Raw genomic sequence first — 20,731 nt, 5'->3', positions numbered from 1 at the left:
AGAAAGTTGCTATTTTGAAGAAAGTAATTTTGCATTTTATTTACCAATATTTTATGTTGGACCTGTAATTAATAGTTTTTGATAAATGTTTTGTATTTCATTCATGTTTATGTTATATTTCTACATTCTTAATCAAACATTTGCCTAAAAGTTCTAAATAGAGTAAGAAAAATCATCATTATGAACGAGTACATTTTTGAATATATACAGTGCTCAGCATAATTGAGTACACCCATTGCACATTAAGTGCACATTTTGAAAACTAATCTTTCACAGGGAATATAGCCACTTTGGTGCATTTAAACAAAACAGATTTATTCAACAGATATTTTTGTTAAAATTATATTTTAGTCACCAAACATATTTAGAAATTGAAAGATGATACAATTAAATTTAAGCAAAACATCTAAAAAAAAATTACAACCTACAAAATTTCAGCTAAATATTTCCAATTTATTTGCTTCTCCTGATTTTTCCTCTTTTTAAAAATTTTTATTTAATATTTTTTTAATTCTTTTGACCGTTATCCTAAGTTATTTTGATAAGCCTCAGATTTGGCTTCACTGACTAATCTAATGTATATGCACAAATGTAATGTTGTTAAGCTTCCTATTAAATATCTGAATTTAAAGATAGATTTGTGAGAGGTCTACTTATAGTTGCTTAGCACTGTATATTTTAAAATGTACAAAAAATATATATATTGTGTGTGTGTGCGTGCATGCGTGCATGTGTGTGTGTGTGTGCGCGTGTGTGTGTGTGTGTGTGTGTGTGTGTGTGTGTGTGTGTGTGTGTGTGTGTGTGTGTGTGTGTGTGTGTGTGTGTGTGTGTGTGTGTGTGTGTGTGTGTGTGTGTGTAGCCACGTAATGTGCGTTTTCAGCTGACAGTGTGGATGGAGATCTTTTAAGAAATGGCAGGTAAAACACCAGTGTGGACGTAAATCGTTTTTATTCTAAAACAGTTTTAAAACTGAAATGTATTAGTGTAAACAGGGCCTTAGACATGATGTGTTAACGGCCCCTAAAGGGTTACTTTTTTATTTTTATTGTGCTTCATATGATAAAGATTATGTCAAATCATCAGCTTTAATTTAGAATTAATGCATGTAATTATGCATCAGTTACTGTTCTGTTGCAACTGTAGTAGCAACTAAATTATGTGGAACATGGGCACTATGAAATAAATTCTAAATGTTGTATTTTGTTTTTATTTCTAATTTTATTTTATTTCATTTTCCTTTCCTTTGTTTATTTATTTTTTCATCATTTTTCTTTCTTTCTTTTTTTCTTTCTTTCTTCCTCTCTTTCTTTTAGGCTATTTCGGTTAACACTTTTATTCCAGTTCTCAATAGTGAATTTCATTGTCAATTGTCCCTTTTGTTCAAAATGAGAAACTATTCATGTTGCTTTTATGAAATGTGAGAGACCTTCATTTTTACTTTGGGAAAATAATGTTACATTCTTTAATTACATTTTTTGTATGAGAATTTTTGTTTTAAAAAATAAATTAAAATGTTGAAATTTTGATTATATGAGCAGTGAAAATAAGGTAGAAAGGTTGTAGAAATAGGGAAGATGTGGTGGTATGCAGTATAAATAAATGCTTTCTTTTATTTGCAGTTACATTTAATATTCTTTCCAGTGTTTCAGTGTACTTCCCATAACAATGACCGTAAATCATTTGAAAGGACGAAGCATTGAACTGTGACCGTGTTTGTAGGACACTTCACATAAATAAGGGACACATCACAGTGCTACGTGACTGTTTGCTAAAAAGCTCTCTGTGTTTCTTTCTCTGTAGTGCTGCTGCATGAGGAGGTGCTGCGTCTGCAGGAGGAGGTGTCCGTGTTGAAGCAGGTCAGGGAGATGTTGAACCGGGAGCTGGAGGAGACAGGAGGAGGCTGCTCTGTGGAGCTGATGTCCGTCTCTCAGCTCCGAGTGCAGCTCACACAGAAGGAGCAGGAGTTGGACAGAGCCAAGGAGGCACTGCAAGGTGAGAACCAACACCATCAGCTTGACCTTTCACCTGCAGCTCCCAGCAAACAGTGTAGACCTGTTCAGTTCAACTAAACTGTACTGTTGAAAACCCTAAATGTGTGCTCTTAAAAGATTCTGACAAAACATAATCTTTTGCGTCATTCATTTATTGAATTTATAGATTTATAGTGATTCGTAAGATTTACATTTTATTTTTAAAATGTCACTTGCATTCATTTATTTTTGGAGAATTATTATTAATATTAGAATAATATATAATGTATTATTATTATATTATTATAATAATTATTATATTATATTATATTATATTATATTATATTATATTATATTATATTATATTATATTATATTATATTATATTATTCTTTTTCCTTCTGCTTAGTCCCTTTATTCATCAGGATTCGCCACAGCATATGTTTTACACAATGGATACCCTTCCAGCTGCAACCCAGTACTGGGAAACATTCAAACACCCTCATACACTACGGCCAATTTAGTTTATTCAATTCACCTACACCATATATATGTCTTTTGACTGAAGGGGAAACTGGAGCACCCGGATATTATATTATATTATATTATATTATATTATATTAGATTAGATTAGATTAGATTAGATTAGATTAGATTAGATTAGATTAGATTTAATGCTGGGAAAAGATTAATCGTGATTAATTGCATCCAAAATAAAAGTTTGTTTTGACATAATATATGTGTATATGTGTATTATACAGTATAATACACACATAGATAGAAAAAATTCACATTTGTAGATTGTAAATTTTATATATTACATCTATGTTACATCTAAAAATAAATAAACTATTTATCAAAATTAATGCATGCATGTGTGTATTTCTATATATACATAACAAATATGCATAGTATGCACACCTAAATGATATCAAAACAACTTTTATTTTGGATGAGATTATTTCTGAATAGTTTTTGCCCAGCACTAATTATTTAATTTAATTTAATTTTATTTTATTTATCTTTTATTTTATTTTTATTTTTTTGGTCTCAGTCTCTTTAATAATCTGGGGTCGGAATGAACCGCCAATTTATCCAGCATATGCTTTATGCACCGGATGCCCTTCCAGCTGCAACCCATCTCTGGGAAACATCCATACAGTCTAATTTACACATACACTACGGACAATTTAGCCTAACCAATTCACCTGTACCGCATGTCTTTGGACTGTGTGGGAAACAGGAGCACTTGGAGGAAACCCATGTGAATGCAGGGAGAACATGCAAACTCCATATTTCATTTTATGTTATTTTATTTTATTTTATAAAAAAAATAATGTTATATGTTCATTTGCATGCATACACTACACATCAAAAAGAAAATAAATGCAAATGTATAGTAAAACAAAAAAAAAAACTGCTGTGGTTGTCAAAATTTTACCACTAAAAATAATTTCTACATTTACAAGAATGTGTTTCATTACTTTATATTGTGTTAATTCACCAATGTTTTAATTGAATTACTACAATGAATTAGTTGTACTAATATATAATACACATTGTATCGTTTTTTTTACAAAAAAAAAACCATCCAAAAGCAGGTGGTGCTGCTAATGATATTACATTGTATTATCAACAGCAACAAAACTAAAAAGTTTTAAGTATCATTCAAGGAATTCTCAGAAAGTCCATTCAGTTATTCACCATAAATATTAAGGAACCTTAAACTATTAACCAAATAACAGATTGTTACTGTGACATTTTTACAGTTTTACCATTAAAATCACATACATTTTAATTAAAATCACATAGTTCACTGTATTGTTTGTAAAAAAAAAAAAAAAAAAAAAAACATGAAATATAAAACTCCTAAAGGCCTAAAACTAAATATAATTGACCAGCTTGTCTAATCTACATGAGGACCCAACATCACATTTTAATGAAAAGTCTATTAACCACCAGTTGTTAGTCACTCTAGTTTTACTTACTGAATATTTTCTTCATTTTTATTTCCAACAAATATAACTCTGAGCTAATATACAATTTAAAGAGGGTGTAAAATGACTGACATCCAAAGGTGATATTGCAGTTTTCACTGTGGAAATGATGTTTTAAAGGAGACTTTTAAATCTGCAGAGAACTGAAATACCCCAATAATGTTTTGTCATCTCGCTTCTCCATTTTTGTGCTGAAGCTCAATTTCTGCAACGTAGTTGTAAAATGCAGAAGTAATCAGTACAGCAATGACCAGAAAACTGCCACAATATTCCCGCTGTTTAGGTATCAGGGGATTCTGCTCTCCTTTGTCTGACTTTGTGTTGAAATCTAGTTTCTCCTGTGAGCCTCAAAGCCCGGTGTAAGACTGAATCAGAAATAGATGTTTTTGTGTGTTCACATGCTAGATCAGGGAGAGTTAAATGGCAATTTTGAGTGTTAAACAGCTTGGCATAGTAGGTGTTTTCTCCTGCGCTCATCTGAGCAGTAACTGGACTGCAGTGATGATTGTGTGTTTGTCTGTGTCTGTGTTTGTCTGTTTTTGTGTGCGCAGTGTATGGTAAATTTATTTGTCAGATTATCTTAGTTTTTAATCTTGTTCTTAACTTTTATTCTATAAAAACTGATTCTATTTTCATCCTACTATTTATTGTTTTGATCTAATATCTTCTCTGTTAAGTACTAGGACTGTGTATATTCATTAACTACTAAGATTGAGTAGACTAGGACTTAATAAGCACTATTTCTTATTTATTATATACTTGTACTTATTCATTAGGCACTCAAACCTATTAAACAGATGCTAATAGTACTTGTTCATGAGATAGTATATTGATTAGACACTTATACATTTAATACCTTTTTTCTTACAAGTCATAATTCATTCATGATATGACTAGTCAGAATAGCCACAGCAAAGTTCAATAAAATAAATCTTACCAGTAAATAGAAAAAATAGCAAAAAATAAAATAAAAAACAGTATCTTATAAATAAGAGCTATATAGTGAATAAATATTACTCTATAAATATAAACTTATGCCTAATATAGAAGTGTTATTATGAAATAATTAATTACTACACTGTAAAAATGTAGGGTTCCACACAGTTCATTCGTGTTGTCCCAACACAAATCGATTATGTTAACTTAACGCATTAAAGTGGATTGAACATTAATCAATGAAGTTGTCCCAAAGTCTCCTCATTTGTGTTGTTTTAGCTCATTTTAAATAAATTGCTTGCAAAAGCAGTTACATAATTTTTTGAGTATACTATTAAAGTATTAGTTTAAAGTGTAGTATACCTGGGTACCTAATACTGGGTAACTTTTAAATAACATAAATACTACACTATATATATATGCTTTAATGTATATACTTTAAATATATAAAATCTAATCAAAATACTAGTCACATCTGCATGCATACTATTTTTAACTGAATAGTTGAAATCTCAATAAAAGATCACCACAGAATCAATGGTAAAAAATTTGTTATGAGTAACAGTAAAACAGTCATTATTGATGACAGTACAGTGTAAAAAATTATTAGTTACTTAAAGTAATCCTTTTGTAACTTGTAACTGTTATTATTGTGTGTATTTTATGTATTGTGCATACTCTCAAAACATTTTTGCTGCTTGTTAAAATTACTTATTTAAAATGAGCTGAGACAACACAATTCTTGAGTTTTTTTTTGGGGACAACTTAATTGTTTTATGTTCCATCAACTTCAAATTGTAAAAACCATTGAGTTTACTTCATTGATTTGCATTGGAAAGACATGAAGGAATTGCGTGGAACCCAGCATTTTTACACTGTAGTTAATTTACTTCATAGTTTAAAGACAACAGGGTGTTTTCACAACTGTCTTATTTAGTTGGTTGAATCGCACTAGAGTTCGTTTTCGTGTGGTTCGTTTGGGCAGGTGTGAATGCAGCACAAACTCGAGTGCACACCAAAAAAGAGACCTTCTTAAAGAGGTAGTCTTGCTATGCTTTCAAACGAACACTGGAGCGGTTCGTTTGTGGTGGGAATATGATCTAAACTAAAACAGACCCAACCATAAAAAGTACTTAGCCTTTTTGGACTAATCCAGCTGCTATAGCGGATGCGTTGTGCATAATGAGATGTGGAGGAAAAATATTTGTTGGCAGCGCTTTAACAACAATTTTAAACGGAGAGAGAGAGGGGAAAAACATTACTGATGGATCGTTGGTAATATTTCTGTAAGATGACAATGTCGCAGTTTAGCTAAATTAATTCACGCCTCCTCCTGAAGTAACCTGCGATACGCTGGTTTGAAATGTATTTAAGTATCGTTTTCAAGCCGCAGCCACGCTTCATTCTCAAAATGTATACTTTGCCTAAAGGGATGAATACAAACTATGTAGTAAATTATGATCAGGGATACAATCAGAAGGATACAGTGTAAAAGTGCCTCATGAATAAGAACTGGTATCTATTTAAAAAATACAAGAATCTCAAGAATGAGTACTAGTATCCTAATAATAAGTTATAATGTCCAATAAATAATTACTAATGTATATCTAATAAGTTATGGTGTGTAAATGAGTATCTAATTAATAAGAACTAGTTTCTAAGCCAGGGGTGGGCAAACTCGGTCCTGAAGGGTCGGTGTCCTGCACAGTTTAGCTCCAACTCTAATCAAACACCTGCTTATAGATTTCTAGTGATCTTGAAGACACTGATTAGTTTGTTCAGGTGTGTTTGACTAGTGTTGGAACAAAACTCTGCAGGGACACCGGCCCTCGAGGATCAAGTTTGCCCATCCCTGGTCTAAGCACTAAGAACTAGAAAACTTTTCTAAAAATTAATACAAACGTATAACTAGCAGCATCTGTTCACTCTAAAAACTCCAAGCCTAAACAACAAGGCCAAAGATGCTTAACATAAGTGGGCATGGCAACACTTCAAGAGCGCCGTCATCTGTAGTTTGCTTAACCGTATGAGAGCTGCCATATCAAGCTGCTCAAAAATACACAGGTGAAATATCCTGTTAATATCACAGTCTGTTAATGAAATCATTGAGTCATTCTGAAACAACCATTGCACATTTCTTCTGTGGAAATCCACATCTCCAAGAGATTAAAATCTCAAGTAACCCATAATATAATTTGTGCGTGAGCTAATGGAAAAGAAACATATAGGATACAATTCAACCTGCAGCTTGTGAGAAAATCTTAACAGCTTTTTTTCGAGGCTCTACTGATCTGAATGTTGACCGCTATTCACAATCTCTGTCCACCTCCTACCAGGTGTTCCTGTATATATGTGTGTGTGTGCGCGAGCATGAGTGTGTAAAAGGTTTTTTGTGTGGCGTTTGGCTCCTGTATAATGAGTCTTTAAGTGGTGGGTGAATGGACTCAATGTCCTTGGAAAAGATGAGCTGCAATTTGCAAGTCAGAGCAGAAACTACAAACAACCTAAAACAGTCAATTACTGCCTCTGTTATCGCACAGTATTAACCACAGCCAGCTGGAAAGAGAGACACCCCCAAAAAAAGGAAATAGAGAGAGAGACTGGAGTGTAGAAATGGACATCTCGGACATCAACAGAATAATAGCCATGTGGAAATGGCAACGTTTACATGCAAATTGTGTTTAAATGGATTGAGGCCGCAATTTAAAGAGCGTAAGAAAATCCTTTTAAATGCAGATAATGTTTAAGATGTGATATTACTGCATAAAATTTCCCTGATGGAGGACATTTAGCTTCTCTGTTATAATGGGCAGATGAGTAAATCTTTTATTTTTTAGTGATTCATCTGGGATATTGCATTCTCTCAGCCTCCTTTTAAATCAGATTTTAATTCACGCTGTTTAAATCAGAGCAGAAAGTTGATAGCTATAAAAGTCTTGACGCACTTTGATTTTTCAGGAGAAAACTAGAAAAGCCAACAATATATATTTAAAAAAAATGTTTTCACACACAAAAAATGCATATTTAAAGCCATTTCATTGTTAGAAGAGAAAATAATCTTTGTTTTGTTTTATCTTTCTTTTTTCGGATTGTTTTCTTTAATTATTGGTGTTTGCTGAGGCTCCAGCTGAGGATTGCTGTTTCTTATGCTTAGGGTTAGGATTTGTTTTAAACCCATAACTCCGTATTAAACATTGGAGTTGGGGTTTTGATGCCTATAATCATGCAACATGATGAAACAGACTACTGTTTAAAGGTTTGGGGTCAGTAAGAGTTATTAATGTTCCTCAAAGAACATCTTATACAAAAAAGGCTGCATAGAGCAAAATTATCAAACATTGTTATTGTTATTATTATATTTATATTATTATAATTATTTTGATTATTATTATTATTTATTTATTTAAATTTTTTTCTGTTAAAATGCACTACCTGTCAAAAGTTTGGGGTCCGTTTTTTTTTTTTTTCCTATGTTTTTTTTTTAGAAAATTATTTTGTTCATCAAGCAGCATTTACTGAATATAAAAAAAGTTAAATATTTATAAATATGTAAATAACTACTGTCTTATTGTATGCAGTTTCAAATTAAATTATTAGTCCAGTCATTATTGTTTTTATAACTTTTATCATTACTACTACTACTACTAATAATAATAATAATGATGATAATAATAATAATAATAATACTAATAATAATTAATATTAGAGTGATTTCTGGAGGATCTTTTGACTCTGAAGACTGGATTAAAATCCAAAGATAAAAATCTTCATTTTTAAAGTCACTGAAATAAATAATTAAATTAAATTATAAACTACTTCTGAACAGTTACTTTATAGTGCAATAACACTTCACAATTGTACAATTTGTAATGTATTTTTGCTGAAATTAATGCAGCTTTGATGAGCAGGAGAAACTTATTTTAAAACATTTAAAAATCCTACAGACAAACAAAAATTTAGAATTTTTGATATTCGATATAATGTATATGGTGATTTTTAGTGCTCATGTGGTGCCTGAAAATCTGTTCTTTTTGGAAACCGCGATGTGCTTTTTTCTTGTATTAGATTTTAAAATAAAACTTATTTTATTTTATTTATATATTCACAAGGGTGAGCTTAAAACAGCTTTGATTTTGTTGTACTTGTGCTATTCAATTTTATTTTTTATTGAAAAAAAAATCATTAAATCAAAAATAACTATCACTCATTTTCACCATGAAATACTGTAGATACTAAAATTATCTCAAGTAGAACAATGATTTATATTTCAGAATGTCCTTTCAGACATATTTAGAGCAAGAATCATTTGATGAAAGTTTAATCAACTCGGTTTAAAGGGTCATGAAACCCCCCTCTTTCAGTTCAAGTCTGCCCCCGAATTTTTTCAAAAAATGCTTCATGATGGGCATGCAGTGTTATGAGCAGAGGGAGGAGTGGGCTTGGCCGGCAGAGCTGGGGGAAAAAAGAAGAGCGAACAACTGTCAGTTAACTCACAAAATGAGACCCAAACAGTGAGGAGATGCATAATTTTATAGTTTACGAAGTTAAAAATGCAACAAAACAAACAGTGAGTAATTTAATGTCCTGCTACATTTGTTATTCGTGATTTCATATACACATAACCACAATTTTTTATATCATCGTGAAAATAATCGTGTTTATATAAAATCTATAAATGAGGAGGAATTCTCTACTCCTCATTTCCATGTCTGAAGACAGACACAATGAAGCAGTGCAGCAGGTCTCTTGCCCTGCCTATTTCAACCATTAGCCCTGCTGGTAATCTGGCAAACACAGAAGCATAGATAGGGGATGTGTCTGAATGGTAACAAACTCAAATGATAAAAGACAAAGTCCGCCATTCTTTAATTCTTGTACAGCTCTTCCGACAAAAATTCTTGCTGCAAATCAACAGCTTTGCTGTATCGGCTCTGACAGCATTGCAGGGGAAAACATGCAATAAACTAAAGGAACACATATGACCCATGCCGTGAGCAGACGTGGTCTCACCCAGTCATTGGGTCTCACAGCTTATCAGGTCTGCCTTGTTTTCAAAAAGCATGTGCAGTCATGAATAATCAAGAAGAAGGGTCTTCTCATGGGATAACAAAACTCCGCCATGAATAAAAATGAGAAACTGACGCGTCATCACTCCACTAACAGATTCGGGCTATGACACAGATTTTGATCACTTTCCAAAAATTATTTTAAACCCAGAAGATAAAATTAGCTGACAAAAGCCCAAAATTATTCACTTTTCCCCAAAATTAAAGCTGACAGGTGCTGACGTTTTTTTAACTGATGCTCAACACACAAATCTGTATAAAATAAAAATAAAAAAAAGTACTCCAGGGTGTCTTGAACCTTTAAGCATCACAGTGCAGCTCCAAAATATTAAGTAATTGTCATTGCCACTATTCTTCAAAAGACTATAATAAAATGACTTTTAAAATAAGTTAAAAGTTACAAGGATCTCAAATAATTATTAATTAACAAAATTTCACAAATTACTATGATCCCATATTGTTTATACAGGTAAAGACAAAATTGTCAGCCCTCTAGTGAAATCTTAATTTTTTTTCAAATATTTCAAGTGATGTTTAACAGATCAAGTACATTTTCACAGTATTTCCTATTACATTTATTTTTCCTTCTGAAGAAAATCTTATTTCTTTTTTAACTATTACTTAACTATTTTGAGGGCAATATTATTTGCCCCCTTAAGATATTTTTTCTTGATTGTTTACTTCAGGATAAACCACTGTTATCCAGTACGTTTGCCTAATTATCCTAATTGGCCTAGTTAGCCTAAATAGCCTAGATAATCATTTAAATCACACTTTAAGCTGAACAGCCTTGCAAAATAAGTAGCAAAATATGCATCGCTATCATGGCAAAGACAAAAGAAATCAGTTATTAGAAATTATTAAATCTATTATGTTTAAAAATGTATTGAAAAAATCTCTCTCCGGTAAACAGCAGTTGGGGGGAAACATTTTTTAAATAAATGCATTTTGACTTCAACTGTATTTTTAAATCAATAAAAGCGCTTAAGAGACTTATCAGGCTTTCTTTTTGGAAACCCAACATATGGGGATGTATAATTTTGCAATTGAGGGATATAATAAAGTTCCAATATGGACTCTCATATGGACATTTAACGTAAAAAGTTGTCACGATGTTCTCCATTAGGGGTCCTTTCAGAGAAACCCAAAAATCTTTGTTATTATTATGTATGTATGTATATCTGGATCTCTGCTTCTCTGTTTTCCAGCAATGAAGACAGACAGGAAGCGTTTGAGGTTGGAGAGGACTGATCTGGTCAATCAGATGCAGCAGCTTTACACCACACTAGAGAGCCGTGAGGAGCAGCTCCGAGATTTCATACGCAACTACGAGCAACACCGAAAAGTAGATTCCATTTCTCATGCAATAATACATTTACAAAGTTTAAATCTGGATAAATTCCCACTTTTAACCTTCTGAATGTTTTGTTTTCGTGTCGCAGGAGAGTGAAGATGCAGTGAGAGTTTTGGCGAGAGAGAAGGATCTGTTAGAGCGTGAGAAGTGGGACCTTCGGCGACAAACCAAAGAGGCCACAGAACACGCCGGTGCTCTCCGTTCTGCACTGGACCTGAAAGAGAGCAGGATCAAGGAGCTGGAGGCTGAACTGACCATGGTAAGATGCACATCATGTAGAAAAACAGGCTTGAGGCCAATATTTAGTAAATATAAAAATAATAATACATATTCTTGCATCTACACATGCGAACCATATTAAGCCCGTGCACTGCAGTTTTAATATACATTCAAATATATGTTATATGATTCAAAAATAGAATAGATACAAAAAATATCTACAGTTAATGTTAATTTGAATTAATTTGAATTAATTTAATTAATTTGAAAAACATCATGCTTGCTTGAGGGGGTTTTAGACTTTTGCCAAAAAGAGTTTATGTGAATAATTGTAGATGTAAATGCTTTTGAGATAAAGTAATACTAATAATAATTCCTTACATTTACATAGCACTTTTCTGGACACTCTAAGTGCTTTACACATTGGGGGGAATCTCTTCCAATTATCATATGGGGATGGTTAGGAGGCCATGATGATCAGAGGCCAGTGGGTAAATTTGGCTAGGATACCTCAGTTTAACATCTCATCTGAAAGACGGGGATCACTGAGCAGTATAGAGTCCCCATCAATATACTGGGGCGTTAGGACCCATACAGACTGCAGGTTGAGCGCCCACTGCTGGCCTTACTAGCACCACTTACGGGAGCAACCTAACTTTCCCTTGTGGTCTACCATCCAGGTACTGACCAGGCATAGCCCTGCTTAGTTTCAGAGTTGCAGAGAGCTAGCCGCTGGCAAACGAAAAACTTAGTTTACACAATTGTTCATTTCCACTGATGGTGTCATTTAGGCCTGGGCAAATGATCAAATGCATTTTACAAGTGCATTTTGTCAGTAAAGCTGGTTCTAGTAAACCTACACGAGTTGTAGGTCACTGACAAGCTACGCAAAATCATGTTGAAATTGAAATTAGTTTAAGCAGACAATAAAAAATGTATCTTTCTGTGATGATAGCAGCTGCATGTAAAATTAACACAAATAACAACTCACTTTTACTCCAAACTCGCTTCATAAATCAAGTGTATCTTTCAATGAGATGATTCCATAATCTTTTGACTATTAGTCAAGCTGAATCGATGAAAATGGGTAAATCATCTGTTAATAATACAGTGCTGTTGACTTTATTCTGCAATGCGTAAATACTCTTGTTTTTGCGATTTAGTTTTAGAACTTTCGTTTCAGTTGCGTATGGGAGAAATAATTAGGAATAATAAACGGAAGAAAACAATCTAACTACTTTTCTATAAACATGTGTGTTCATGACTATATTTAAAAAGGTGGATAATATAATAAGAAAACACCAGTTTAAAACCTCAAGAAGCTGTTTTTAATGTCTTATGGCTGATTTATACTTCAATGTCAAGCTCACAAATATGATCCAGCGCAGACTGCTCGTGGTTGCATAGCCCTTGCCGTGGCTGATGCTGGCGCGCACCTCTCAATATATTTAACTATATGTCACAATGACGCGTAGAGCTAGCATTGTGATTGGTCTGCTTGGGTAGCTGTGATGAGAGCTGCAAGCCCAGCGGAGTGTTTACTAGTGTGTAGTCCCCAGATGAAAACTTTTGTTTTTTGTTTACCCTTAGATTAAAGTCTGCATGAGTAAAGTTAAGCTACTTGTACATTAAGGTAGCATTCAGAAAAAACAAAACACCTGTGAAGTAACTCGACACAGAGGAACATTTTAACCTACTGCCAACTAGCATTTCGGAAGTGTTATTGCAAAACAAAACAAACAGCATGCAGAATTATAAATGCATGACTACGCGCAAAGCAGTCACTGTGAGTTATGCCGATTTCTCGACACAGAAGTATAAATCAGCCTTACAGATCAATGAAAGTGAATTAGACCGGAAGTCTTGAGGCTCAAGATTAAGGTCAATAGGCATTCCCTGGATTACTTCTTCATGGGGTTTAAAGTTTCTTTGTGCTACCCTGACAAGATGTGCATGATAATTACAGCTCTTCTCAGTAATGTTTCATTTAGATTAATAACCCAGCCCTAGTATAATTCCAGTTTCTTGATTACTACGTTATCAATACCACTGTCTACCACTCTAACAACTTGATGGAAATACACCTAATTCACATTTGGGATAGTTTGTAATTGCTTTATCATTTATCAGCTGAGACAATTTGTTCTGAAAGTGATTCTAACTAAATAATTTCTCTGCATAGTTATTGTTATGGTGTGAAATATGATACTTTTTAAATGATTGTTAGAATAAAACCTTTGTCACTATCTTTATCATCCTTTTGTGAATTGCCTTTTAGGTTAACCTACTTTGTCTGCTGAGTGGGTTTACAAATATTTGACTTTAATAAATATGTGTTTGTATGCTATCTGTCTCAAAAGTAGCAGAAAAATTTAAGAGTCGGGCAGTGTGTGTGTGTGTATGTGTGCTGCTGTTTATATGTGTGTTTCTTTAACAGATGAGTAGCTTTATGGCTCAGAAACTAGAGAGTCGTGTGTTTGTTCGATCTCCTGAAAGACCAGCCTCACCTAAAACAGTGTCGGTAAGATCAGCCAGGCCTGTCAATCAATCCAAGCTCTCTCTGTGATTGGTCTGCTGTGTTGACCCGCCCTCTGATGTGTGCATACATTTTATGCTATGTGATTGTTTTAAGAAATGGAAAAAAGCATGTGTCATTTTGTGTGTGTGTGTGTGTGTGTGTGTAAGTGTGTTTGTTTTTTCTCTCTGCATGTTAGTTTTTCTCTGTGTTTAGGAGTTTGGAAAGCATCCTAACCCAGTGATGATGGAGAATTTGGTTGTGGTGGTGGTGGTGTTTTTCTTTTTGGCTTGTTGTTTGGCATGACTGTGGTGTGAAGGGATTTTGAACCTGGCCCAGAATGGAATCTGCACAGTTTGTGTTTTCTGCACGCATAAAGGAAGGGGAAAATGCTGAAATTTGCAGAGAAGAAGTTAGAGTGGTATTTTAAGAGAGAACTTTTCCTTTTTGTTTGCTAAAAGATTTTATTCCATTACCCACATTAACCTCATTTTCAGTTTGGCTAGAATAAAAGCAGTTTTTGCATATTTAAAAAAATAAGTTTTGGTTAATATTATTAGCCCTCTTTTATCAGATGCAGAACAAACCACTGTTGTCTAATAACTTGCCTAGTTAATCTACCTTGCCTTGTTAACCACATAAACCTAGTTATGCCTTTAAATTGCATTTTAAGATGAATAATATTAGTAAATAACTATTAAAATAGCTAGTGAAATATTATCTATTGTCATCATTATTAAAGCTATTATTTCTCTCCGTTAAACATCACTTGGAAAATATTTGAAAAACAATTAATATTTTACTGAGTTATTTCACAAATTTGATATAACTGTATATACAGTTGAAGTCAGAATTATTAGCCTTCCTGAATTGTTATACACCCCCCCCCCCCCCCCGTATTTTTAAGAAGTCCCCTATATTTTTTTCAATCACTTCTAAACATAATAGTTTAATAACTTATATTTAATAACTGATTTATTTTATCTTTGCCATGATGACACTACCTAATATTTCACTAGATATTTTTTTCAAATAAAATATACAGGTTAAAGTGCAATTTTTAAAGGCTTAACTCTGTAATTGGGTTATTTAGGCAAATTATCATAATTAGACAAGTCTTGGTATAACAGTGGTTTGTTTTGTAGACAATCAAAAGAAAAAAAAAGAAAATATAGCTTAAAGGGTCTAATAATTTTGACCTTAAAATGGTTAAAAAATGTATTCTTTAGAAGAAAAAATATTATCAGACATACTGTGAAAATTTCCTTGCTCTGTTAAACACCATTTGGGAAATATTTTAAAAATTATATATACATACATACATACATACATACATACATACATACATACATACACTTCCATACAGCTTAAAGTGACATTTAAAGGCTTAACTTGATTAATTAGGTTAACTAGGCAGGTTAGGGGTAATTAGGCAAGTTATTGTATAACGATGGTTCGTTCTGTAGATTATTGAAAAATAATATAGCTTAAAAGGACTAATCATTTTGACTTAAAAAGTTTTTTTTTAAAAAAACAAATAAGACTTTCCCCTGAAGAAAAATTATTATAGGAAATACTGTGAAAATTTCCTTGTTCTGTTAAACATAATTTGGGAATTAATTAAATAAAAAATAGTAATAATAATTAAAAGGGGGGCTAATAATTGTTTGTTATAAATTGTTTAATAACTATATGTATGTTCCTTTATTCCAATTCATTTTTTTTTCAGTTGACAAAACAGAACAGAGAAGATAAAAAGAACTACTTGATGTAAAATGTTGATAGCAGTTGATAAAGTCCGACATATGTAGTGTGTTGAGCAGAACTGAGCGAGTGCAGACTCTGTGTGGGCCTGTGGTGATTAAGTTTAACTTTAGCTCCAGACTGCCACTACGGTGAGCAGTTATTGTAGGCAGCGCCACACGTTCCCTTTCACACATTTTACTCTTGTTTACAACACACTGTCTCTGGACGAGGAAGCGGACCTGATTGAATTAAATCTGTCTGTGTGTTTCAGGCAAAACAGTCTTTGGCTACTCTCACTAAAGATGTTCCGAAGCGCCACTCACTGGCCATGCCAACAGAGACCGTCGTCAACGGCAACCAGGAGTGGGCGATGCATGCTGAGCTTCCTCTGACTGCGGCCATACGACAGAGTCAACAGAACCTCTACCACTCCATTGACAGACAGGGTACACACACTCTTTACATACAAATCACTCATGACCTGCCTGGGTCTGAAAGATTCTTCTGTTCAATCAGTTCCTTTTAGCTTCCTAATTTTTTCATTAAAGACATGAAACTGTAGACAAAATATTTTAATTTCGAGGTTAGAGGCTTTTTTCAGTCTAATGTAAATATCAAAATACAGTGTTTATTTTGTCAGAGTTCATTTTTTGTCTCACGACATCAGTTTGGGTTTGTAGATTTTAATTACAATACATATTATTAAAGGCTGTTTTCTCAAATATTAGTTTATTATGTGCTACACCATAAAATACTTCAGAAGCACTTAAACCACTTTACAATTATATTTGTATCTATATTATGAAGGTTTTTAAAGAGGAATGTGTTTTTGCATAATATGCCTAATTATATGCAACATTTTATTTAGTAAAAATAAACAAATAAAGATAAATTAATTGAATAAGAAAATAAGTAAATGAAGTAAACAAATAAACAAATAATAAAATGAACTAATACAAATAAATAAATAAATAAATAAATAAGTAAATAAAAATGATAATAAAATTAATAATAAATGAATAAATAATAAAATAAATAAATAAATAAATAAATTAATTAATTAAATAAATAAATAAGTAAATGAACCAATCATTAATAAATATAAATAAATAATATAAATGAGTAAATATAATTAAATCAATAATATAAATAAATAAATGAATAATAAAATAAATAAATAAGTAAATAAATCAATTAATAATAAAAATGAATAATTAAATAAACAAACAAACAAACAAATAAATAAATAAATAAATAAATAAATAAGGTGTATTTCAGAATTATGTAGAGATATAAAGACGTTCCTAAATTCCCCCTCGGATATTAAAAAAACAATAATTTTGAATTTGACCTAATTTAATGTTTAGATTTTTGTTTTAGAAACATGCAGTCAAACAATTTGCAACTCCTAATGGAAACAGTCAACTGGGAAAATAGACTAATCACTATTAGTGGAATATTTAACAAAATCTTTTTGTGTTTTCTGCTTGTATTTGTGTGTGTTAGTCCTGAAAGCATCACCATGTGTTTGTGACGGTGATGGAATCAGTATGATGTCATCAGCCGCGGCCAGAATCAGTCCGTGTCACTCGAAACAAGCATCTGTGATGTCAGACGCTTCAGTAATGGAGGGAGAAAGATCCTCAACGCCGTCAGACTCACCTCGACACAGAACACACTCCCTCTGCAACGTAAGACACACACACATACTGTGGCATTCTTTGCATTGCAAAACAAATACACAAATGGACTAATGTGTACGGTGGCTTGGTACTGTCCACCTGATTCCCAAACCTATTCCAAAACATGATTTGCATGTGGATTTACATTTTTCATTTAGCCAACTTTACCCAGAACAACTAAAAAAATAAGAAATGTCTCTATTAATGTGTTGTAATTCAAGACAACTGAACTCAGAAATATTCATAGGTTTATTCATTGACTAATTTGTGGAAAAGATTGTTGACTTGTTGTTTTAATTGTAATATTGCAGTAAACTACTGTAAAATATTATATTTTTATTTTATAGTTTGTAGTATTACAAATATTTTGCAATGATTTATTTTTAGTAGTAACAATAGTAGAAGTAACAGCAGCAGCAGCAATAGTAGTAATAATTATCAGTTTAATTTGTGATTTAATAATTATTTAAAATTATATTATTCTCGCCCAGTCATTGGGTCTCACAGCTTGGCAGGTCTGCCTTGCCTTCAGAAAGCACATGCAGTCATTAACAATTTAGAAGCAGGGTCTTCTCATAGTACAAGAAAACTCTGCTATTAATAATGAGAAACTGACGCGTCATCACTTCAGAAGCATATGCGTGCTACGTTACAGATTTTGATCCCTCCCCAAAAATTATTTTAGAGCTCAACATTATCCAGTATTCTCCTAAATTAAAGCTGACAGGTGCTGACGTTGTCTTAAATGATGCTTAATACACACAAATCTGTTTAAAAAAAAAAAGTTCTCCATGATGTCTTGAACCTTTAAAGGTGCAGTATGTTGGATTGACACCTAGTGGTTGAACTAGGTATTGCAGTCAAAATTCAAAATATCAGCGTGTGTTTTTTATTTTATTTTATTTTTTCCAATCAGCCACTCCTTAGTCGACTCAATTCACATGCAGGTTGCCAGATTGATGACACAAACTGGAGCGAGCATGTCTGATAATTGAGCCTTAAAGCTGCTCAGCTAATATAATATTTGTATGATTTGCTAATTTGTACATTTTCAGCCGCATTTGCATACATTAAGGTAGAATTCATGACAGAATGTGTTTTCCAACAAGGCAACCTGGAGTGCCAAAATATAAGGTGAAAAAATAGCAGTGGGCGTTAGACCAAAACAAAGACAGACATCCCAACACAAAACACACAGGTGCAAAGGAGAATAACTGACTTTAGCATTGTTTTTATTATTTTTATTAGAATATACAAAAAGGTACACAATTTGAGATGATACAAATACAAAAACTATGAAACAATAACAAAAATACCCAAAAACAACAACAATACAGTCAAATACTGGTAGGTTTGTGTGTTTGTGCATGTATATGTGTGTACATGTAAAAGAAACTTGGTAAACGGTTCAGAGTACATACAAAAGGAACAGTAACAGGAACAGGAAAGGAAAAAAAACAGATAGAAAGAAACAGTCAGTGATGAGTGACAACAATGCTAGTGATATAATGATAGTAATAATGACAGTAAACAAGCGAGAGGACAACAGCAATAATCATCAACAACAACCACTACAATGATAATAAGAATAAATCACAAGTACTACACCGACTACTACTACTACAGAGAGTTTCTAATGTTTCGATTATTACTACTGCTACTATCATTGTTTTTCAGATAGACACTTGTTTACTTGGCATAACTTGTTTCCTACACTGCAAAAATTGTCTCTTGCATTTGATTGTACTTCATTTTATCTTTGTTTACATATACAGGTATAAATTTTGTTTTTTGGTTGAATTTGTAAAGCACTTTGGTCAACATTTGCTGTTTTTAAATGCACTTTATCAATACAGCAAACAAACAAACAACAAAATGATTTTTCTACTTGTTTCTAGTATGAATATCTAAAAATACCTCAATCCAAAAGCATTTTCTAGACAAGCAAATAATATTGTCTTGTTTTCAAAAATGATATGTCAAAATTAAGTTAGTTTTTTCCTTAAAACAAGCAAAACAATCTGCCAATTGGGGAAGCAAAATAATCTCGCTTTCATTTTGAAAACTTTTTTTTGCAGTGTAAATGTCTGCAAACATATTAAGGTAATCTTATTCTTTAAAAAAGTGAAAAAAGCCCACATGCAGCACCTTTTAAATGAAAAATCTGGAGTATTACTGCTACACTTCAGCTGCTATTGTAGCGTGAGATTGAGACATTGTGACAGCCTTGGTCGTGCACTGAGCCGCGATACAAAATAACTTTCGCCTGCTCATTTCTGATGTATCACCTTCACTTCCTATTGCTCATTATTTCTGTCTCTGTCCCCGTCTGCAGTCCCTAGAGGACCTGGAGGAGCAGAGGCGCAGGAAGAAGAAAGAGCGCATGGGCCTGGGCTCTCTGTCCCGGGTGTTCGGCCGAGGGAAGCAGAGAAAGTCCATGGACCCCACTCTATTTGATGGTACAAACGCACCCGACTACTATATAGAGGAGGACGCAGACTGGTGACGCCGCTGAGAGCCCTTACACTCTCGTTTCTGTGTGTGTGAATGTGTGTGTGTATGTGTGTGTGTGTTACTGACATCTTTATGAGCACAAGCTGACTGTACAGTGTTTCCAAACTGTGCCGCAGTAGATCCAGAGAAAGAGTGTGTGTGTTTGTGTGTGTGTGTGTTCATTTTTTACCCACTTTAGCATCTCACTGGAAACTTGAAGGACTGCTGAATGTGTAAATACTAGTCATTGTGCACTCAGTGCTTGTAAATGTTTCCAGATGCCTTTTATATCATCTAACGCTCATCGTGTCTGGCTGTTTTTAAAAACATATTGACAGAGCTCTCCTGTAGGATGCCAGCAGGACCCTCAGTGAGTGTGTGTGTGTGTGTGTGTGAAATTATAAGGAATGTGTGCCATTTCCCACTGTGATCAAAACAATGTATGTTTATTTAAGCACAAACTGGAGCTTCTTCTGATGTTTTGGACATTTGGTGTCGTGGTGTGACTCGTAGTGAGCAGTGACTCATCCTGCTCGTCCCACAGGAGAGTTTATGATCACCGTTACACACACTAACTCTGACTACTGCCTTCACTGCAACACTAACCCACCAGAGGCAAAACCCAGATACAAATCACAGAGCAGTGCTTATCCAATGGGGAGTTCATGGACCAATGGAAATTACATGTTTATATACTCATCCTCAGGCATCCAATATGTAGGTGACTTTTTCTTTTACAGTATTAAGAGTATTA

At 33.2% G+C, this 20,731-nt stretch overlaps 1 protein-coding gene across 8 annotated transcripts in view; it reads left to right on the top strand.

The window, feature by feature from the left end:
- The window catches only part of kazna (kazrin, periplakin interacting protein a), a 79,689-nt gene that overhangs the window by 45,005 nt on the left and 13,953 nt on the right, over positions 1-20,731 (top strand). For 5 of the 8 annotated variants that reach the window (XM_073908961.1, XM_021478152.2, XM_073908965.1 and 2 more), the window contains 7 exons: positions 1,801-1,992; positions 11,177-11,313; positions 11,411-11,581; positions 13,979-14,062; positions 16,074-16,248; positions 17,309-17,493; positions 19,820-19,943. In XM_073908961.1, the coding sequence (XP_073765062.1) occupies positions 1,801-1,992; positions 11,177-11,313; positions 11,411-11,581; positions 13,979-14,062; positions 16,074-16,248; positions 17,309-17,493; positions 19,820-19,943 (1,068 nt within the window). The remainder of the gene's footprint in view (positions 1-1,800; positions 1,993-11,176; positions 11,314-11,410; positions 11,582-13,978; positions 14,063-16,073; positions 16,249-17,308; positions 17,494-19,819; positions 19,944-20,731) is intronic. The other 3 variants (XM_073908962.1, XM_073908966.1, NM_001128289.1) reach the window with 1 other exon arrangement.

Source organism: Danio rerio, chromosome 8 (assembly GCF_049306965.1).
Source record: "Danio rerio strain Tuebingen ecotype United States chromosome 8, GRCz12tu, whole genome shotgun sequence".
NCBI classification, from domain to species: domain Eukaryota; kingdom Metazoa; phylum Chordata; class Actinopteri; order Cypriniformes; family Danionidae; genus Danio; species Danio rerio.
This window is presented reverse-complemented; position numbering and strand designations above follow the sequence as displayed.